Genomic DNA, 24,260 nt, shown 5'->3' on the forward strand with positions numbered 1-24,260 from the left:
GGCAGCCGAGGACAAGAGTTTGAAATAATGGAGGTAGCAGCCGCTCCAGGCATTGCCATCTGCGGTTGGATGTGTAAGGGCTGCGTGCCACACACCTGGGTGGGACGCCCAGAGATAAGACCCCAAAGCAGGACGGCCTGGAAGCACCTGGGCTGCCAAGCAGGTGCTCAGCCAGACAATTAAACTATTAGACAAACACAGGCCGCTGGGAGGAAATTAGCTGGACACAAAGTAGAGCTAAGCATTCGAATGGTCGGACTCAAGTTCATGGAACCTTGCAGGAAGCGGCGCATAGTAAAACAAAACGTTGCTTCGGTCGCCGCGTGTCTCTCCTGCCACTGGGGATAGGGTCTCCCGTAGGGTTCTGACTCTCCCGCCCGCTTCCCACCGCGGTCAGCGCTGTGACATCACAGCCCGGCGACAACACCCCGGCGCGTCGGATCGCCTCGGCCCTTCCCGCCCGGGCTGCCCGGCGTCCTTCTCCTCCCGGATTGGCGGCCAGGCCCTTGGTCCTGCCGCTCTGAGGATGGTCGGCTGTACGGGCCCACTCGCTGGCTCGACCTCCTCACCTGTCTTCTGCCCCGAGAGCCGTGAGTGAACTGCTACGTCCTTCCGATCGTGTCCGTGGTCGTGCCGGTTGGCGTCCGTTCGTCCGTTTAGCCGTTACACTTTGACATTCGCAGAGGGGTCGAAGTTGACGTTGTCCCGTTGTCTTCTACTACGTCAGTGTTGAACGCAGACTTTGGGGGAAACTGATTGTGATCGGTCAATAGTGGCAATCAGCGGTCAGTTACTTCTGAATGATTACCGCTGTCCGTAAACAATGACCAACCGCCCAGATTCACATCCCTTGGTCGCTCTTAAGTGACACATATTAGTTCTTAAAACGATTTTGAAAAAGATAGCCCGTCCCAATGTGCAGTGGTACCTCGACTTACGACTGCATCTACTTACGACCAATCCAAGAGACCAGTAGCGATAGTCGCCAAAATTTGTATCGACTTGCGACCGACTGCTCCAAGATACAAGCGTGGAACTTTGCAGTTGGCGCGTAGGCGGCCAGTCAGTCAGCAGTCAGTCAGCAGTCAGTCAGCAGTCAGTCAGCGGGCCACCTACATGGTGTGTGCACGTAGTTCGTGGCGTATGGATATTTTTTTCATATTTACTGTGTTTGTTCTGTGTATTTTGTTTATTTTAACCCTTCATGATGTCATCATTCATATGGGAAAAATTGCTTTGACATGCGACCGTTTGAAAATACGACCGTTCTTATAGAACCAATTACAGTCCTTAGTCAAGGTACCACTGTATTCTTATGACGCAGGATGTGCGGTACACTGTTTTATTCACGATTGGGGTCATAGGGCAGTTCTTGCCACAACATTTTGTGATTTAATTGCCAATTCACCTGGCTGTAGATGTGATACACGGCAAAATTATGTTTTGCCCGGTGAACAGAAGGAGCACGAGGAACCTGAGAAGTAATGAGCAGTCAGCTGTACAGGACAACAATTAGCATCTGTGCCGCAACGGCTTTCCCATAATATAGTCTATTCAGTGTTAGCCATAGTTAAATGTTACCTGACGGATAGATTATGTTAATTTATGCAATAAAAGTATAAGATAGAGTTTCCAAATGAAGACCATCGGACCATTATCCAGACTTGGTAATTAAAAGCAGGATTGATGAACTGCGGCGCCGTCTTTCTCCTGCTCATCACAAGTTTTCCATAAGACGCCACACAAAGGTTACATTAACATAGTTGAGTCAGAAGCACTGGCCGGGCGCACACAACTTTCCTGTGTGTTGTGATCCATGACAATTAGGTGCATTCATATTAATTGGGAGTAACCTTATCCGCGCTTCAGGAAAAAAAACAACCGACCCCCCCCCCCCCCTTCGCAGCGTAAACAAAACAAGAGGGCGTGAAGGTGAGGGAGGCCGACGCCCGGCGCTCGGTGGAGCACGGCCCATCCCAAGGTGCCTTTCAGCGCGACTTGACCGGGCCTTCTGCAGGCTCCTTCTGCCTCTGCCTCTTCCTCTGCAGAGAGCGGCGTTGCACTCGCTGGTCAGGGGCTCAGGTTTTTTTTTTTTTGGGTGAAAACACCCAGAGGGCAGGCCTGGCCTCCTTGGCATCCCCTTGGCACCAGCTGGCCTTTCTGAACGGAAAGGTCAGCTCGACTCCCCGCAGCTAACTGGAGACCGACTTCATCACTCAGCTATCAATCATTGCGGCGGCGGCGGTGGTGGTGGTGGTGGGAGTGGGTTATATATTAAAGATAACCAGCCTCGATAACTGTAAGACAGATAATAATAGCACAATGGGCTCCGGCTGTGCGGTGAAGATGTAGTGAAATGACCTTGGAGCATTTCCTTGTTCAATTACCGCAACTATTTCATTCTTCCTGGTGGAGACCCCACACACAAATCCAGGCCGGGTTTGAGCGTGCCATGACGGTTTGCCCGTAATCCGCCGATTCGTTTGGAAGGCAGGCCGCATCTGTTGTTTTGCGTGCGTTTCGTTCCGTTTTTTCACCGAGCGCACACTTTATAGTCACGGCTCTGCAAAGCACATTAGTTAAGTATTTATTTCTTTGTTTCGCCCCAGCGGTTATTTTTCAGGGAGCCATTTCAATAGCACTGCTGCAGTCAAGTAAAAGTTCTGCTTGCCCTGCCGGGTCCATTGGTTGCACTCACGATGGGCGTGAAAATAAAAATCAAAGGAAAAAAAACAAAAAAAAAAAACAATGTCGCCTTTTCCCCACCTGGACCATTTTATATGCACCGTCCATTGATCGGCGTCAGGAAGCATCTCTTCCGACAGCGGGCGGGTGAACACATGAGGGTAGGTGTCGTACAGACTCGGCATCTCTGATGTCGCCCGTTGGAACTTCCCTCTCCCCTCCTGGAAACCCCTTCAATCTAAGGACGACGATCACGGGACGCAAAAGCAGACGAGCTTTCCCGCCTGGGATGGAAGGCGGTCCTTTGCACCCTCGCAACAACTCAGCGGAAGAGAAGCCACGGTCTGAGAGCAAAGTATTTAAGGAAATTAAGTATCTTCCGTCGGGAATGATGAAAACAGATTGGGAGCGAGGCGTGAGGGAACCGCAGGGGAGGGGCGGGGGACAATCGCAATCGCGGCAGATCCCTGTGTGAGAGCCGGGCGCTTATTAAGGTCTCAGAGAACGGGCGGCCTTGTGATGTGGAAAACTGGGCTTCCTGTCTATTAGGGCCTAATGGATAGAGTGGTGAGGGATGACAGATGAGCTCCCAGCGACTCTGATCTCTGACTCGTCTTCTTTCGGGTCCGCCACCGGCTGCACCGGCTTAACAGGCCATGCTTTGTGCTGCTCTTGTTTAACCAAGCCCATCCCCGCCCCGCACGGGGCCGGGCCCTGGGGGGGGCGTCCTGACATACGGCCAATTAGCAACAGATAGTGTCCAGCAGACACCGGGTTCCCTCTGATTAGACACAAGTGGATGACATCTCCGGGAACTTTTGAAGAGTGAGTTTATGCTTTATTCGACTTCAGGAAAAAAAGAAAATTGGTTGAGATGCACGTGGGGAACAACATATCTAAGACTTTCGCCGCTGCCGATGAGTCCAGACCCCCCCCCCCCCCGTAAGGTCGGCGCCGTTGGCTTTGGTTTGATTGCTGATCAAACGGAGCGAGGCGTGACGGAAGGAAAAGGGAAAGGGAGCTGTTTGTTCCCTCGCAAAAGGAACAGCCAAAGAACAAACTCGACTTTTGACTACCTTACGTTTACAATCGGCTCTCCGGGAAGAAGAAAAGAGACACCCGCGCCCACACTCGGCTCCCCTCTGAGATGCTTCTGAACGGCGGTGGTTCAATGCAGCCCCCGCCTTCTGCCGGCATCGTAAGGCCTGCGATCGCGGAGCCGGACGCTCGGGTTACTGACCTGACAGGGTTGCTGGTGAGAGACACTCGCAGGGACTCCAGACAATTAAGCAGCTTGTCTTCCGCGATGCCGGAGCGCAGCTCGTGAACGTACTCCTGGGATGAAAGCGTACACTCGTGCTTGCTGTTCCTCAGTCCGCCCTGCAAAACAACACGGCCAGAGAGGACAATCGTTGAATAATTAAGCGGTGTATTACAGTATTTTCAAAGGAAAGGGGGCTTAGTTAGGACAGTTTAAGGCTTTGAATTGACCGACACAAACAGGTTTCTTTGGGGCTGGTTTACATACCAAGCAGGGGTTTTTCTTACATCTAATTCAAACCGCTTCTGCTCAGATCAGAGGACATCGATCCGTCAGATGATAGTTGCACAGCGTTTGCAAGTGCTTTATTATAAGCACAATACATATGTAAGAACTAGCAATTAGAAAAATAAGCTTAACAAATATAGAAAAATATACCCAGTATGGTTCTTAGCATGGGATACATGAAATGAAAGGCTGTCAGGGGCTAAGTGGTCGTATGGCTGTGGGTATAAAAATATAAATAGATGGGATATTTCTGCATTCAGGATGAATACATTTCTATACAATAATACAGGCATGGGTGACTATGGATAAGTAGATGTTATTTTGTAAAATTTTATTACTAAGTTATTAAAATATTATGATAATACTACTACAATATTTACATGTGCAGAACCTGTACATTAGAAGAAAGGCGTGCGATGTGAGGAAAACGTGTTGAAGCTACACCGGCCAAATTCTCTCTCTCTCTCTCTCTCTCAATCAGCCAAAATTGGACTGAGACGGAGACAAAGGTCCGAGACTCAGCAAGGCACGCTGCCAAGGAGCCCGTCTACACGGGCGCCAAAACCCCGAAATCTGCAGCGCGTAGGTAAAAGGATTCTTCAGCCTGATCTCCAGAAAGAGGCTCAAGAGCTGTGTCGCTACAATGATACTCACACAGAGCGCTCACCTGCACATGCACGCACGCACACCCAGCTATATCCACAGAACTGTTTCTTTCAAGTGTAACGATTTATTTATTCAGGAATGTGAAAACCCTGCTTCTCTAATATTGACACTTGTATGAAACAACTTGTTCAAATGGTCATTTTTATTTTTTAACTTTTATCTGACTACTTTAATAACCTGAGAGAAACATTTTCTGTGTATACGAATGAATATCACGTATAGAGCTTGTAGAAGAAAGCATTGTGTGATAAGTCAGCCTACAAAGCCTGTGCAGTATCAAACAAATCCAAATTCTAAAAACTCTAAAAAATCATGTTTTGCACCTTTATTTACCTATTTATTTATTTATTTATTTGTTTGTTTGTAGTTTAAAACTGACAACCACTACCACCAAAAATACACATAAAGAGGAACTTCAGTGGGACACATGTAGGTAATGCTCAAGTCAAGCCATTGAAAAAACAAGCCCAAAATCAACCAGTGAGGAACAAAAACAAAAAGGCGGCGGCAGAGACGGCAGCGAGAGATAACTTGATCGGTCTTCGAGGAAAAAAGAGAATGTTTATCATCCCGGGACCGGGTCGCTGCCCCAGCAAGCGAGCGGCGCTAAGAAGGCGGCTGAAGAACTAATAAGGAAAGTCATGTATGTGGAGGGACAACACTCCCGCCGTGCGGATCCAAAGCAGCACAACAAGCTCGGTTCCCGGCCGAGCAGGCGGAGGAAACGCCGCTCGCCGAAGTCCCAGATGCGGGGCCTGAGTTGGAGCCGGTCTGATCAGTTCCATAATGCCCATCAGCTTGTTTGTGTCATAATAAAAAGAACAGTTTTTCCGGGGAATTCCATCCGTCCGTCATAATAAAAAGAACAGTTTTTCCCGGGAATTCCGTCCGTCCGTCTGTCCTGGTGTCAGATGTGTGGCGGGAACGTGCCGGAGACAGAGCGACTTTATTGTCCAGAGTGTATTCAGAGCACACGGCGGACAAAATGGACTTTTGCTGCGAAGGTGGAAAGTTTGGTAAATGCTTGCAAAACTGTAACGCGGCAGGAGAGAGGAACTGCTGTATTTTTATTTATTTCTCTAGTTCCTGACTAGTTGTTGTCCGTCCCCCAACCTTTTCGGGGAAGGTGGACTTTCCAACGTGAAGACTTCCAGGGAGCTCACAGTGAGTGCAGCACTTACACGTGATGACTCCCACGCCATTTGATTTTCAACAATATGCAATCTCCATTTCCTGCCATTGTCTTCTTCCTCCTCCTCCGGCAATCCCATCATCCACCTCCCTCATTGTAGGAGTGCTGAAGGCAGTGGCACGACGGGGCCCAGCTCTCCCGGCCCCACGGAAGGGAAGTGGGAATCGGCCTCATTACCGCCTGGATCCCTCACCTCCATTCAAACATCTCTTTCTTCTCATCCGCCGCTAAGACCCACTATGATTTGGCACACGAGTGTAGATGCACTTTGTTAGATATAGAAAAGAGAGAGAGAGCGACAGAACTAGAGAGAGAGACAGAGAGAGAGAGAGAGAGAGAGAGAATGATGGATCTGACAGCGAGCTAGACAGCCAAATGGAAAGAAAGTAAAAAAAAAAAAAAAAAAAGGAGGGAGCAGATAGGGAGGCAGTCAGACAGATAATTTGATGGATCCTCAATGGATTTGGTGAAAAAACCTGGGGTGACCTTGAGGTTATGAAAAGGGAGATTATATTTGAGATGCCACGGAAACAATGACATAGTAGAGCGATGGAGGTTTTGGACGGTTCGACGGTTCCACAGAAAACACAGGATATCGTGTTTCATTTTATGCTTTATTTGGGGTTCTCAAAAGAAAATTGATCGGTTTTTATTTTGTGACATCTTTTTCTATATAGGAAGGCCAACCTGCTGTTTAACCTCTGGAAGGTGATACTTTAAGGAACAAATTTTGTCCGCCATAGTCTGTGGGTATGATTTAATAATGTTTTGGAGGAAACAGTGAAAAGTATTATCATTATTCAAACACACATGCTCGAGTTCTCCTCGTACCATGACGACAGCTAAAGTTGACACATAGATTATACGCTGGTCAATATTAACCAATATCAACACCAATTAAATCATTTCAACGTTTTTAATTGTTATTTGATTACATTTTAAGGATTATTGTATATTGCTAATTTCTTTATATATTCCCCAAATATTTTGGGTTTACTTCGTATTACGGTTGCCCCAAAATAGTCAACCATTAGTTGACGAGAAGAGTCTTCTGTGAACGCAAATGTCCAAATCATTTGACCCGGACATTACCGGGACTTTACCCTGCCAGCACTCGAGTGTAGAGTGTGGGTAAGTCCGATTGAGCAGTATGTGTGAACAGAGCAGGTAATTGTCCGGATCATTGACAGCGAGTGGTTGGGCGTGTTGCGTGTTGATGACGTCTCTGTCATGCGCCAGTAATTTACCTTTGCGTGGATCTTGATGCACGGAGCGTAGCTGCTGCGTTCTCTTTTCCGCTTTCCATTATATTCCTTTCCACTCTCTCGTTTATATTGCAGCTACGTCCAAATACATGGAGTATCAAAGCAAAAAAAGCGCAACTACTGATAAGTCTGTAGCCTCGTTCGCCATCTTGGGTGCGCTGTAAAACTCAGCGACACCATTGTTTCACGTCCTGCCTCCTTCACACTTTACCCAGGCACCTAGTTTAAACCAAACAGATTATTTCCAGGGAGAGTAAATGCCTCTGACATGGACAATCTCAGATCTTTTTTTCTACATGTGTGAAAGTATAACACCAGACAATGTCCAGGTAATCAGGTCCAGACATTATGTGGATATTGTCCGGAGTGCATGTGTGAAAGCAGCATTAGTCGACCAAGTTTGTCACTGGTTGGTTGGTCACAAGAAAAATCATTCAGCAGCTACGCCTCGTCCAAATTAACCTTAAAACCTTTGATGGCTGTGTAAAACGGTAGAGGGCTTTTAATTTGAAACAAATTTTAACTGTGTTCTTGCTGGTTTTTCCGACACATTCAGAACAATAATTACAGTTTTTGATGGTTTGCCGGTAATTAAAAGGCAACTCGCTTCATATGTTAAATATAAATATATACATTTATATTTAAGACTGGTTCTCAGTTGATGCTAGTGTTTGTGTAACTGATAAATTAACATAATGTTTAGTCCCCTTGTTGGTTGTTTTGAAACATTCAAAATAGGGATGATCCTAATGACTAATTTTCATGATGTTTAAATGGAGTTTTGGGGATTTATAAAGTATGTTTATTATTATTATTATTATTATTATTATTATTATTATTATTATTATTAAACTTAGTTGACACATCTAAAAGTCAGAAAAAATATTGCATAAATTATAAAAAATATTGCATATATTATAAGAGCCATTTCAAAGCATTCTTCAATAACTAAATCATATTTTAAATGCCCTGACTCACAGGCCGGAGGAGCCCAGTGGTGTGCCCGAGCTGAGGTGGGCCGGGAACGGGGATGGTGCAGTCAGTAACCGAAACTGCGGCCCCGGAAAATGCGCTCGACAAAGGGTTCCTAATGAGGGGATGCCGGCACCTGGTAAAACGATCTTCCATACAGCACATTTCAGTGCAAATTACATCAATATGTGATTTAAATGTCTATATTAATACATAACAATAGGGGCCTAATAAGTTTAACCGATGTTATGTTTAACCGGTGTAATTAACAGGCGGCTCGCTCGGTGCGCAGAGCACTTGTAAATTAAATTTATATTTTAAAGGCTGGTTATTTGCTTTTGTATTTATCTGTAAAGTAGGAGAGTGTTAACAATGTTAGTTATAACATCCTTTCTCAGCCCTGGAACCCAAACTCTCTTCTGATGCCCCAAAAGCACATAATTAAATTCATATCATAAACGTGCAACGAATAGTTGACTAATGGCTTGAACTGACGACTAATAGTTGACGCGCTCTGCACGATATTGCCTTTTTTTTTTTTTTTTTATCTATTACAGTCTATTACTATTGCCTATTGTTTTTGATGTGAGCTGCTGTAACACTGCAATTTCCCTCTGGGGGATCAATAAAGTATCAATCCAGCATCCAGGTTCCTCTCACAAAGATCATATATTTGTTTGGGGTCTCTGTGCTCTTTGTCTTTTCCCCTTTCCCACTTTATTTTCCCCTCAGCGGTTCCCATCAGGCCAAGGCTCTGGTTTCACTCTGCGCTCTGACCTCCACCTCTGGAAACACAACACGCCAACCATAAGCCGCTGCCTGATGCTCCACGCCCGTATCAGCAGCCTCCGAGGGGAGGACATCAACACGGCACGGCCAGGAGACCCATCTGGAGAGCCAGCTGCACCCAGTGGCTTCTGGGAAAGATGTTTTGGTTTTTATCCCTTTCCTTCACCTCCTCTGTACCCCCCTCCGTTCATATAATATACCAGAATGCACCGTATAGGACGGGATCTCGCCAGGGTGATTTCCATACAAAGGATCACGATTCGGTTCAACATCGATTGGATCTGATTTTGCCGAGGATTCACTCCGATATTGATAGGATTCTACTGTATATCGATTCAACCCGATATCAATTGATCAAGACGAGCCGACCTCAACGCGATTACCCACGATACCGTTCGATATTGATTCCGTCAGATTTCGATGAGAGGGCTCTCACCGATTCAGTACGCTTCATCTGACGTGCATTACTAAAATATTTGATGGAACAAAGGGTCTTTCACAGAAATTAACTACGACTGTATACGATTTAAGCAACGGGACACTTGAATGACTTACAAAGAAAGTATCAATTTTACCATTTTCTAATCAATTTGAAGAATATATTATACTAGACTATCACATTATTTCAACAGAACACTTGCTACTAACATGAGATGTTACTAATATGCACTGTTTACTAAACTTAAGTAACACATTTTACTTTAGTAGAGCTTCAGCTTTAGCACCTATTATTATTAGTACCGACATATTGTATTTTTTATTTATTTTCGACTCCCACTGTTCTATCAACTTCCTGTTTCCTCCTCACCTGAATCACTGTATTGACCCCGGGGATCAATACAGTGTTCTCTTCACTCATCCTTCCTGTTTCCTCCCCCGTCATTTCCAGCCTCCCCCTCACTCTTTCTTCTGTTCTGTACTTTACATTTCTCTGCTTGTGAATTATTGCTTATTCTCTTTCTTTTGTACGCCCTTCCTTTGTCGCTCAAACAAATGGGGCAGCGGTGGAAAACAGACAGTTTTCGCAGTTCGGGGGTGGCCGTGAAGACGCATGTGTCAGCAGGAGAGAGAGAGAGAGGGAGAGAGGGAGAGAGAGATCAAAATATGAGGAGTAAATAAAAAGAGACCAGAAGAACGTCAGGGGCCCGGCGGCCTGAAGATACACCCCGTTTCCCCTTTTTTGCGGACGGCTGTCCAGAAGCCTCATCTCCAGCCGCTTATTGAATCCCCTACTTGTCGATAACTGTATTTCCTAGCAAAGAAAACAGTGCTGGGGGCAATTACTTCAGCGGGCCCGTCAAATTCATTTTACGGGGTTAGGAGGGAACACTGAAGACCTTTTTCCCCTTCTCTATCTACCTTCCCTATCTATCCGCTTCGCCCTTCTTGGGGAGCAAGGCAGGGCGGGGAGCCCGGTGCCAGGGCGGCTGCGCCTCCACATGTCATCTCCACCTGTAATGAGCCCATAACAAGCTGGCAGCCGCCTCGCCGCCCAGCTGATAGATACATTATTCAGCTCCTTTGTCAGCTCCACCACCACACCACACGGCAGCAACGTGTCTGGAAGGCCAGAGCGGGGAGTCAATCTCTCTCCGCATCACTCCTTCACTCCTTCCCCAACTTCACCCCGGACTCTCTCTCTCTCGCTTTCTCTCTCTACCTCCTTTCCCCTCTCTCTCTCTCTCTCGCCCATCTCCTCTGGTATGTGCAGAAGATTGGAATAAAGGCAGTGCCGTAACGCACCGCAACGGCTTGCTTCAGCGGAACACCCCCATGTCACCTGCCTCATTATGCACTCTGACACCGACGGTGTAACGGAACTGGCATGACTGGAAAACGAGAAGAAAAACAATACTATATTTAGGGGTTGTTGTTTTTTTCTCCTGTATGGCATGCCTCATCCGCAACGCTCAAAGCCCGCCGGGAGAACAGAGCTTCTCTTTTTCCCGAGAGAGTCTTTACCATACCTGATCTCTGATGCCGTCCTGATGTACACGTCAACTTAAATACAGTAACGAGAACAAACTATTGGTAAATAGATGAGTAATAATAAATGATGTAAAACAGCTCTCGAAAACCATGTCAAAGCTGCGATTTGGCCAAAACAGCGTCGCATGAAATTAACAATTTTTGCGCCAGCTTTCAAAGTTCACGGAATTGGCGTGTTGTGGCGTTGGAACGCGTTGGAATGGCAATTTCCAAAAGGTCGTACTCACAAATAGTCGTACGCCGCGTTAAGGATACAGGTGCAGGTTTAAAAGCTTCCTTGTGACGCTATTACAAAGCCCAGATGGCTTTTGGTTATGCAGGGAAACTTGCAGCATGCAGGGGACTATTAATGTGAGTGATTAATGACAATTAATCAATTTAAGTGCTTAACTGGTCTTTGGGGAATGGATGAAATAAAAATTAAAATAGTAAAAAGAAAGTAAAAAATACATAAATAAAAAAATAGAAAGATCGTATAAATGTATTATATAAAATATATAAATAATTAATTTGTCAATTAAAATAATAAACGAGTGAATAAACAAATAAAAAATATAGAAAGGTGACATTTGTAAGAATAGTGAGAGTTGTAATAGTCATGTGATGACTATTTCCTGCTCATTATGTGGAATGGTAACAAATCAAGAATCTGCACAAGAAACTACATCACGCACGCACGCACGCACGCACGCACGCACGCACGCACGCACGCACGCACGCACGCACGCACGCACGCACGCACGCACGCACGCACGCACGCACACACACACACACACACACACACACACACACACACACACACACACACACACACACACACACACACACACACTCTTTCCCTCTCCTATGGAAAACCCAACCCCTTACACAGCATTAGTAATAGTTAACAGAACCTGGCAAATAGGACAGGAAAAAAAACAGGTCTCAAAATGACAATAACACACACACACAACCAAAAAAATAAAAGGGGCGCGTCATGGAGTAGACATCTTAACCACGAGGTCCCAACTTTTATGCAAAAATAAGTTATAATTAGTTTAAATGGTCCTGGGTTCTATTTCCGCGTGGGGCGCTGTTGGTGGGTTGTCCCCCGATTGGGGGCCTTTCTGTGTGGAGTTTGCATGTTCTCCCTGTGCTTACATGGGTCTCCTCCAAGATAAAAAAAAAAAGGACCCCAATTAAAACATGTACAAGACTTTCCTGTCCTGTCCCTGACCACGACATGGATCTACGCCTGGAATTGGTCCCCGGGCGCCATTGAAGTGAAGGAAGGACAGCTAGGATGGCAGAAACGCAGAGGCTGATTTTCTCCAGCCACCACTCCCTGCATGTGTGTGTGTGTGTGTGAGTGTGTGTGAGTGTTTGTGGTCACCACCACTTCCAGTGTGTGTGTGTGTGTGTGTTTGTCTGTTAAGTGCACCTGTGTTATGTGCACCACGATTCGCACCTGTGAGAGAAATAAAATGATTCTTCTTTACTATATATATAGTGTTGATTTATTGTTATCATTCTATTTTCGGTGGTATATAACATGCAAACTTTTGTATTTTGGTATTTCAGACTGAATGTCTTACGAAGTTATGTTGCTTGAAAAAAAAAGGAAAATAGAATTATACAAAAATAAAATAAAATAAAAACTCATGCAAACACAGAAAAATCCAGTATTTTTCCCGCATCTATCAAAACTTGTGGCACGTGGGCGTTGGCGCGGCGCTAATGCTAAAGGTCGTGGGCAACACGGATCAGCTGCGACAGCAGCAAGATGGACAATGAGCTCCTCGCTCGTCCTCCTCAAAGGACAGAGCGCTGCCGCCGGCTGATAAGACATTTCATCTGGCCGAGGAGCGGGGCGCGGTGTGTTTTCCCAGCAGGCCGAGGGGTGGGCCCTGTACCAAATGTGTTTGGGGTGTTGGGGAGGTGCTGTGCTCACTCCATGCTGATTCCCTCATTATTAACCTGTGATTTTCCTGTGGTTTGTCTCATTTTTTTTGTTTTTTTTATTGTTTCCTTCAAAATCAAGCTTCTGCTGTCGTGACATGACTGACTGCAAATAACGGCACGTTGAAAAGTGAAATGAGTAATACTAACTTTCTGACTTAGTTCCTTGTTTTTTGGTTATTTAGTAGTGTTTTGTTTCACCTCAGCGGTGTGTAAATAGGGTGTAGGATGGTGGTGGTGGTGGTGGTGGTGGAGCCGGTCGGTGCCACCCACGGCCACGCGGTGAAACGTAATCACAAAGTGATCTATGACCAAACGATAAAGAAGGAGGAAAAAAAACAGAGGAAAGTAAAGACCCCCTCCACCACACCCGCCACAACACCGACGTCGATTAAGGATGCTCGTTACCGTGTCACCCGCCTTCTCTTCCCGCTCTCAAAGACATGACGGAGTAACGGATGTCGCCACGTTCTTCTGAGCAAAAGACACGTGCCCGAGCGTTCCTCCACGCCACCACGTCACCAGATCACCACAGTTGCGCCGCCTGCCCCGGACGACGAACACCGCGATGAGGTTGCCACCGATGCCTCTACAGCCGAATGCTTTTCCGCCACGACAGACCAAGCCGCACCATGGAGCCTTGCATCAGTCTTACGATTCATTACATTGACGCCGGGTTTCAATTCAAAGACGAAGTGTCTCCAAACTGCTTTGTTTTTCCTGCACATGGGGCAAAACATCGCCCACGGACTGAGGGAAGCGATGGCTGCAGGGGATTTAAGGACAGGTTTGTCTGTGTAACTACCGACAACGCCAACACAAAGCTGGAGGCTGACGTCAATGGATGGATGAGGCCCCGGTGCTTGGGGCATAGACTCCACTTGGCGAAAGGTGAGGAGGATCCCTTCACTTTGGATGTTAGGACTGACTGGAATGCCGCAAAATAAGGAGGGGACAGCACCCCGGGTTAGATGCGAACACAATGCATTTATTTACAGAAAGGGCAAAAGAGATAACATATCAAACTAAAAGCCGGTAAGGGCAGACACACACACAAACGCTCGCCGTTTGTGACCACGACAGAACGATGGAGTTCACGCCACGCAGCTCGCACGATACGAATGGGCGTCCGGAGCCATTATATTACATGATAATGTCACAAAGCCAACTGGATGTTTTAGACCCTCGGCACATCGGCAATGCACCAATGTTACTAAGTTAATGCTACTCCGGTAAAATTTCATGGGTTTCTCACTAATTCCTGCTCCAAATATAGATCAATATGGATCAAACTTGAACCACGAGATGTCAGAGACGTCCTGTTTCTAACGAAACCTCAATCATGTCCCCGGGTCCAGCTGTTGCCGTGAGCCACTTGAGACACTTTTTGCCCGAAAAATGACAAGGAAAATAATTTAAAAAAATATATATATAATAATATGTAATTAGCATATGCCATGTGAGCTACACTGTGATATCTCTTTAACACACACACACACACACACACACACACACACACACACACACACACACACACACACACACACACACACACACACACACACACACACACACACACAAATGATGCTTTGATGAAGGTTATGATGATCATCATGATACTAAATATGTATATATTTGTTGTAATGTTGCAATGAAGGATCCAAGGATCGACCATGCAATGGCTCAGCAGCATTGACTACAGTTGGAGAAAAGAAGAGGGAGCTTGCTGAAGCACAGAAAAAGCTGAATCTGCTTGCTAAAGACAGAGTATCGAACCACATGGGGATCAGGCAGGCCATGATCGAAAGGGTCCTCAAGTAGCAGAAGGTCATTGCCCAGGTCCTTTCAAACTACCGACAAAGTCAGACACCTCACCACCTGGCGGCAGGACATTGATGTACTTGGAGGCCATCAGTCAGTCACTCAGACCTCTGATTAAATTCACAAACGCACTTTCCAGAGAGAGATATGTATGTGTCTTTTTTTTTTTTTTTTTTTTTTTTAAAAGACCTCTTCAACAACTCAAGATTGGCAGTGCAGGAGGAAGACACAGACTTCACCGAAAGCATCAAAAAGAAGATAGCGGACTATCTCAATGACGATGCTGATGAAACAGAGGATACTGCTGCACCAACCAAGAAGGCGGCCCTGGGCAGCTTCTTCAAGCTGGTCACTGAAGAAGGTGCAGAATCGCTCTGCAACAGGACCAGGCCGTAGCTCTCAAGCTACAGTCCTACCTCCAGGCTGGGACCCTGGATCCACTTGGGTGGTGGAGGGAATCCTGGAAGCTCTACCTGCGGCTCTCCAACGTGGCAAGGAAGTATCTGTGCATCCCAGCCACAAGTTCCTCTTCAGAGATGGTCCTCAGAACAGGTGGAAATATTGTCACCTGCCTGAGCTCATCTCTGAAAACCAGACCATGGAAACAGGCTGGTGTTTCTGGTTAAAGAAATTACATTACCAAAATGGAGCAGCCCTTCCAAAGTTTGCCATGGTGGCCTAAAACAATTTTTATTTGGTGCGAAGTTGTAGTTGAACATTTATTTTCCGTTACTTCTGGACCATGACGGTGGGCCAGCCTGAGTTACTGACTGGAATATGTTGAATATAGTTTACCAAAATGCTGAATTTATGTTCAGGAGTTTTCAGTAGGTTGTGGCAGGGCAGGGTTAGGTCAACATAGCTGATTTTATTTTGATCTAATAAATTTTGTGAATTTATTTTTATATTATATATTTAAATGTATATAATATATAGTAATATAATATTTATAATTGATCTAATTGATCTAATTTGTTTTACCTTTATTTATTTTTTTTCAGTTGAATTATATTCAAAGTTCAATGAAGTCCACTGTTAAAAACACGCCTCAATGAGTAACCGCGCCAAAAAGTCGTCACGTCAATATTGACAAAAATAATTGCGATATAATATGATTTTTGCCATAATTGCGCAGGCCCGGCAGGAAAAGGCCTCATTACTACCATGGCAGAGTCAGAGTCCAGCTTGGAGGATGAATCTGCCACGGAAAGTGACAGACGTGATGTCAGACTATACCTGTTCTGACGAAAACTACACGTGTAAAAGGTGTGATGGTGCAAGATTATTTCTCAGACAGAATCCTTTTCCACCTCCGCCAGGCTCCATATGAGCAGAAAATGAGGTTTAACCCTCTCAAGGAATTTGTGTAGAAACGCAGACACAATTTTGACCGTGATGACGGAAGTGAGACATTTTAAAGGCTCATGGCTTTTTCACTGGCGTTTCCGTGCCGTTTTAATCTTTTAAAGCTAAAATTAAAGTCATTCTGGCATTTGTGCTTGTCACCGCCCCAGCCGTTATTCCCCCCGTCTATCTTTGTATGCCGAGTCAATTTGTCTTTGTTGGAGAGTCGGGGATCTCTTTTCTCTGAAGATCTTTGGGGCTATTTACGGTTGCCGGTTCCGGCGCACGATTGGTTTTAACTGCAGTGACGTGGCAGCTGCGGATTGGCTGCCGCAGAGGCCAGCCCGGTATAACTTCCTGCTTTTCCAGCCCCGGGGGAATGGCGGCTGACAGCAGGCCTGTGTCTCCCCTCAGCCTCCAAACATGACAAAGTCTTTGTGTTAATTGATCCCTAAGCTTTGATAACGGTCATTTATTAGTATCTATTGTTAGGTTGGATTGGCACCTACTGATTCTTGTCATACATTTTGTAAGTCTTTAGGTGTTCGGCGTGACGCAGTAGGGGTGAGTCGACGTCTTTGTTTGGATTGTGTTTTCGTTAGCTTAGAATGTTTGGGATAGAAAATGTCTTGTTTCTTTGTTTTGTTCTCTGAGGGTTCAAGCAGAACTCTTGCCAGGAGTATAGTCTTGTTTTGTTTGTTATTTTGGCCATGGGTTGACCCTGAAGTTCAGCTTGTTAACAGCAAGTAGCGCTCACCGTGTGTAGCAACAAAAACACAGGACTTGTTTTGCATCCGTTTTGGTCCTCCGCGCTTTGGTTTGGGGACCGGGGCAGAAACTAAAACCTTCATATTTATGTTGCCTGACCCCTAGACGGGGGGCGTGACAACACTTTCAATATTAATGCAGCGAGCGATATAAAGGGGGAAAAAAGAGAGCCGTTTTATATGAACAGATTAAACTAAACGGAGCTGACGTGACCGTTGTTCAGGAAGCGCAGAGTGTCACCGGGAATGGGACTGACTTGGAAAAGGGAATGGGGAGGTGGTCACGTGACCAGAGCGGTGGAGGGGGTCGGCGTCCTCCTCTCCAAAAGGTTGTTACCCAGCCCTAACCATGTCGAGCAGGTGGCGGAGGGAAGGTTATTGTAAGAGCCCAGTTTGAAATTTTTAAATGTTGACTTCATGAATATTTACGCTCCGACCACCGGGTCGGATCAGGGGTTCGGTTTTTAAACAAAAATGAGCTCTGTTTTAACTAACTGTAACCCGAGGTGATTATATATTTTGCGGAGGAGAATTTTAATTGTGTATCTAATGACGGTTTTAGATGGGAACCGTTTGGAACCTCACAGCGTCTCTAAACATAAATCAGCTGATGGGTGCACAGTTACAAAAGATGGTATACATGGGCAAACAGCAGAGATAACTTCATGTTTCTGGCCAGATTGGACAGGGTTTATTATTTAAAACACCATTTCCTGTAAACATTTTTAAAACCTTTAAAATAGTCCCTACAGGTCTTACTGATCACGCCCTCGCCTGGTGGGCATTGTGGAACCGGTGGAGCTGCCGCAGCTCTGTCAACAGGCACACTCTCAGTGTCACACGGGGACATGACAAGATCTTTGAGGGATCAAGAGACAGAAATAGTGGAACGACAGAATCTGACAGGGTCCACAGGAAATTGAGGGCGTATTAAAAGCCTCAAATCCAAAAGTGCTGCTCTCGCAGACCTACTGCAGGGTGTCGCCCTCGTGGACACACCTATTTGGCCTGGGGGAAAAAATAACAAAAAAACGGCCAAAGCAGGTTGATGGACGACCTGAAATGGGGCAGAATAGGGGAAGGAAAGAGTGGTAGCATTTGGGGGGTAGTAGGGTAGCACTGACTATCTTGAAAACAACAAAATGTTTGACTCCTTCTGGAGTGAACCGCTTCAAGTTTCACAGGAGACCGACACAGAGCTGGAGAGACCACGGGAGCTGCAGGAGCTCGCAGCAGCCCTGCAGAGCATGGAGGGGGGCGCGGCCCCCGGTATCCACCAGGAATGAAACGGCATGAATGAAATCTCACAGTACGGTATCTACTAAAATAGCGTGGTATATAGTATTTCACAGTATTCATTTTTGCCCTTAGTTTTCTGTATATTGAATTTACGAACAGTATGTATTCAAAGAAAACCACATGGTGAAGCCATGAGCCCAGGAGAAACCAAATAAGCGAGCACAACCGCTTTACGCCAAGATTTTACGACAATGATTTACATTACTTGCGCGCGCGTGGGAGCAAGTATAAACAACGATGGCGCAACCCGGTGCTTGGGAAATCACTCATTGGGTGGATTATTACAACATTTGGCCCTCTGCTACAGCGCCGCCGCCACATAAGGTGCGGGTGAATTGAAGTTCACATCTTCAGTTCTGCAAGATAAATTGACACCGTGGACACGGTACTACAGGGAAAGGCTGAGGGTTCAGAACCGTGGCTGGTTGCCGTTACATCCCTTGTATCGACCAACTTCCAATGGAATTTTATAGATCATTTTGGAGTCTTTTAGACGAGGATGTTTTAACAATATTTAATTAAAGTTTTAATGATACACTATGCTTTGAGCAATACGCTGCTGGAGAGGTGTTTAAAAGGGTGAGTGTCGAATTTACAGAACGAACTTGGCAGAAATGGAACATGATATTCCTAAATATGTTTTAATTTGTATTATTCCATGAAAATAACAATAAGAAAATTAGAGGTACCTTAGAATGAGACATTTATATTTGGTTGTTAAAGGCCAGAGTTTGTGTTGATTTTAAGGTTCATGAAACAATGAGTAACTTAAATGTTTTTTAAAACCCAATGACAATATGATGTGTTCTTTTGTGGAGGATGCCCTTGTTTTTAGCCAAAGGCTTACAGTAGATGAGAGTGTTGGTAATTTACTCTCTATCTGTCTATCTGCTGTTTGAGCTGTTAACTGTGTGTTCTATTGTGATTATTATGGACATTGAAATTATGTGTGCCAAATAAGTGTTTTGGGTTTTTTTTATCAAATTTCTCTTTCCTCGTCTTTACTTCCGTTTCCTGGGTGATTCATTCTCTGTCCAAATGCTTTCCAGTTTTTGAAGATGATTTCTTTATTATTATAATTGTTTTCCTCTATCATTGCTCTATCTGACGTCTATCTGTGTCTATAACAAGGTGTTTGAGATAGAGATATATATATATATATATATATATATATATCTCAAACACATCTCAAAGAGAGAGGATCATCGATAACTTGGGTATATAATCTTTTTGGGGGGGTGTATATATGAATTATGATCCTGCTAAAGTGCAAGTACAGTTTTCATCCTGTTATACTTATTGAACGACAATTTGCAAAAAAATTAAATTATAAATGATCTTGGTCATCAGGCCATTCTACGCCCACATATATTTGACCGCAGTAGCAGGATGGATTGAGGAAAAAAACAACCAACAATACATTACAGGATTGCGATCTGGTAAATGGTCGAAAAAGCAAAAAAATAAAAAATAAAAAATCACAGCTTTCAATTTGGAAGGAACATAGGCTCCTGGACTGTTTCCAAGGTGTGTGTGTGTGTGTGTGTGTGTGTGTGTGTGTGTGTGTGTGTGTGTGTGTGTGTGTGTGTGTGTGTGTGTGTGTGTGTGTGTGTGTGTGTGTGTGTGTGTGTGTGTGTGTGTGTGTGTGTGTGTGTCCCTGGAAGTTACCAGGCGAACCTCCAGCAGCAGCAGGAAACAAAGAAGTGGGGGAGATAACGGCATTAAGAGATTTCATCCTTTTTTGTTCCAAAACAAATACGCTACATAAAACTTAGCTCCAACACAGATGGGATACGAGCTCCATTACCTCACGGAGACAAAGGGAGGAAAAAAAAAAAAACGTAAAAGAGACAAATACCAAAAACCATAAATAGTGTATTTATGCGTGCGTGTGTGTGGGAGAGAGAGAGTCTTTGTATGCATAAGCATGTTGAAAGGTCAGATATATTTAAAGAAAGAAAAAGAGCAGACAGCTCAACCATGGGGGTGAATAGATATTTAATTTATTTATTCATAACTTTTGAATTTATAAGAGGATATGTTTTTATAAGAGGGGAGGTCATGTTCTCATAAATGGGTTTTAAACTTTAAACAAAAGTGAAAAAAAAATAAATGAAAAATTAGCAACTGCCAGAGCTTTCTTTTTGCAAAACAATATGTAATGAAGATAAATGCCCTGTTGCTTTGACAAAAAGCTTTTCTCAGACTTTTCGATTTCAGACTCCAGCACTTTTCAATGTAAATTATTTTGCGAAGTGTTCAAATAAATAAATAAATAAAACATCCCACTGTCATTCAGTCCATCACAGCGGTCTAGAGGGATGGAGAACTATGACGGCTATGTGGTAGGATGCAATATGAATACTACTTCTCACAGAGTTTTACAGCACTCCTAAGAACGCCGCCCGCACGCATGCGAGGACTCTCTCTTCAACCCGACGGAAAAATAACCTGCGCTATTCCGCCGCTCCGCGGAATACTCCGTTCTGAGTGGTCGATGGCAGTTATCAGCGATAAGTAATTTCTGGATAATGACTGCTGATCTGTAAATGACGGCCATCGTCACTGGATTAACGTCCATCATATCGCTCCGCCTACATGCAAAAGCTAACACTATTTAGTGGCGCCATCTGGTGATGCTGCATACAAACAACAATGGAAGACTTCCGATGCCTGTGGATACGTCCAACCTCAAATTCGTAATAACAGCAAAAGGCTCAGTTGTATGTACAGTAGGGAGAAGTTTTATTTTAGGGTGAATAGTTTGCCATGTTGCTGCAGTGTTAGTTACGTTGTTGTGGACTATGTTCTCTAGTGGAAGCTCTTAAACTGGGCATATTGGTTCTAAAATAATTTCAAATCAACATTCCAGCAGAGACCTCAATTAATGCTCCACCATTTTATGTTCCTGTTTTGGCCAGGGAGCCTTTTTGTTTACAATTATCGGTAAAAACCCTCGCCATGTCGGCGCCCCCCCGCTGCCAGAAAGACCTGTGGGCAGCGACTCCCACAACCTCCTTCACAGCGATACAAGACACAAGACCTGATCACCAGGGGGTGATTAGGTTATTAAACAAGGTTATTAAACGATAACACCGGCTGGGCTTCGGCGCCGATGTCTCCGTATGGCACATGTCAGACGGCGGTCGTGTCGAAGTCGCCCACGCTCACGTCCTTGATGTGGCTTCCGACCGTGTCCGTTGACAATATACCAAAGCTCCACCGGAAAAAAAAAAAATAATTGAAATAAAAGGGCCGCTACAACCAGGAGGATCAAGTCGAACCCGACCGGTCCTAATCACCCTGTTACCTGTGATTAAAAGGAGCTTTGAACGGTTTATATGGAAAATGGACGGGATGTAATAATAACGTCGGCAAGATGCGATTAGCATTGAAGTGCTCCGCAGAGGCGACTCTGAAAGAATGGAAGTGCGCGTCGGTGCGGCGGGATGAGGCAGAGGAATGGAAGAAGAAAAAGCAGAGGAAAAGACTACCTGTTAGAAAACAACTTGAGGCTGTTGGGTGATAAATAAATAACGCACGGCGCGAGGGCAGAGCACGGCAAATGAATATATTAATGAAAATGCTTGAACATCAAAGAGATCGTTGCGCACAAAGAACCTCCTGCAACGCACACTGAGCGGAAGGGAGTGAAGTGGAGACAGAGTGACAAGCTGGAGCCATTAACAACTGTTCTACCTGGACTTCATCATCGAAAATGTTTGTTTCTTTTTTTGGGGCTATTTTGATGACTATTTGCAAGTCCAAGAAAAGTTGATCAATCAATCAGCTCTCAAACTGGTTTATTTGATTCATTCTGCTGAAATGCTCTGATTGTCACTGGATCCAGTACAGTGTGTCACCGTGGTGCTTTTTCGGATATTATTGGATGCATACTATTCGGACGCACAGCACAAAAATAGCTCTCAGAATAATTTGGCGTCCTAAATATTATCCTATCATTTGCCATTTCGAAAGCAGATAGTACCTTTAGATCTAAATACAAGTTACCAACCCCCTTTGGGGACGCAAAAAGGGAGGTTTGGGCCAATTTCATGGGCCCACTGGTGTTTGTCCGTGTTTTGAATTTGTTTTAGGGTACAGAAGAAAGAAAGCCAACAAGTTTACTGAACCTCATAAAAAAAAATTGCTTTAAACACCATAATCTCTCTCTCTCTCTCTGACCTATTGCATTTCGGGGCAGCCTACTTTTGGCTGCATCAGAAAAACATTGGAAATTCCTTTTATTGTCCAAAATGAGATTAAAGCAGATTTATATTCCTCAAGTTGTTTCTCAACGTATTTTCACTACTGAATTTGATTTCTAAAGATTATATAAATATTAAAAAGTCGAGGGTACTTAGATCCACCAGCGTTTCACAGCAAAAAAGGAAAAATAAAATATATATAAAAGTCACCCACCGACTTGCTGAACTCTCAAAACCGCGCAAATACGGTTTCCTTTGATGCAAACATGCACATCATGATCATCCTACAATATTTAAAGTGATGTGGAGTCAGAAAGTGAAACCTTTTTGATAAAATAATGTTATGAATTAACCCGGACAACAGCTCAGTCGGTGTGATTTAGAAAAAAAAACAAAAACAAAAAAAAAAAAAAAAAAAAAACTGTTGCGCCGACGCCACTGACGGCTCCTCTGAGGAGAGGAAGAAGAGGAGCTGACGTTGCTTCCCTAAGAAGCAAGAAACGTCACTTCTCTGTGAAAACATCATCCCCGTGTTGTGATGGATTATGAGAAGAGGGCGGCAGAAGCTCTCGATTACATCGCCAAACAGGCAGGGAGGCGGGAGGCGGCGGAGCGGGGTGCTCCCAGAAAACAATGCAAATGGTTGGGAGGACGTCACCATTTGCATTCTGGGAATTGTTGTGCCCTGGCTTTCATGCGTGCAAGCTGAAAAGTGCCACTTTCTTAAAACTATCATTGTTAAAAATCAACAAATACAGGAAATGGGAATGTTTAGAAGTTACAGAATAATAGGAGTCATGCTTGTATAGTGAGCATGAACTTTGAATGGAAAAACAAATTACTTGAACTAAAAATCAAAGAATTTAATTAAATTATACATTTTCCAATCATTTAATTAATGAATGATTCAAGTATCATTTCAGAAAAACACAATATAACAATATATCAATACCATTTAAATCACTAATTGTGTTTCTAAATGTGTATTTTGTGCTTCAAAAGTCTGGAAATACTTCTAAAACTAGCCTGATTTCTCAGAACTTCTGTCTTAAAAACATTAATATTTAATAAGCCATGGATTCCAAATGATTTGCTTGATTCCCATAAGTGATACCTTGTCTTGAAGCTCTAATTCTACACTTTCATATTATGTGAAAAAACGGGGTGACCCTAAAGTACGTGGTGGGTCACATATGCATATTCATTTATCTGTATATATTCACACAAGCAGTAATGCAGTGTATTTGACATCCCTGCCAGTCAATTATTCTGAAACATCAAATGACATCAGCTTGTTATTTACATCATTCTCATCCCTCTCGAGCCACAGTCTATTGCTCACAGTGTGAACCTGAATCGCACTCTGTTCATTGTGTGTATGTATGTATGTGTGTGTGTGTGTTTGTTTGTGTGTGTGTGTGTGTGTACACACACACACACACACACACACACACACACACACACACACACACACACACACACACACACACACACTACTCACAAAAAGTTAGGGATATTTGGCTTTCGGGTGTCATTTATGGAAAATGTAAAAAGTTCACGCTACAGTGATATTATATCATGAAAGTATGGCATTTAAGTAGAAGCATGCAATGATGATTTCCTCATCTCAAACAATTTATTGAAACAAAAGCCAACAACAGTGGTGGGTTTACCACAACAAAAAATGTCAATGTCTCAATAACTTGTCATGTGCCCTTGAGCATCAATTACAGCTTGACAACGACGTCTCATGCTGTTCACAAGTCGACTTATTGT

General features: G+C 44.3%; 1 protein-coding gene across 1 annotated transcript in view; it reads right to left on the reverse strand.

Moving 5' to 3' along the window:
• Positions 1–24,260, reverse strand: part of diaph2 (diaphanous-related formin 2) — a 436,878-nt gene that overhangs the window by 296,926 nt on the left and 115,692 nt on the right. Inside the window, exon 7 of the mRNA XM_080007732.1 lies at positions 3,926–4,065. Coding sequence (XP_079863858.1) covers positions 3,926–4,065 — 140 coding nt within the window. The remainder of the gene's footprint in view (positions 1–3,925; positions 4,066–24,260) is intronic.

This window comes from Zeus faber, assembly GCF_960531495.2.
Source record: "Zeus faber genome assembly, chromosome: 10".
In the NCBI taxonomy this organism is placed as follows: Eukaryota; Metazoa; Chordata; class Actinopteri; order Zeiformes; family Zeidae; genus Zeus; species Zeus faber.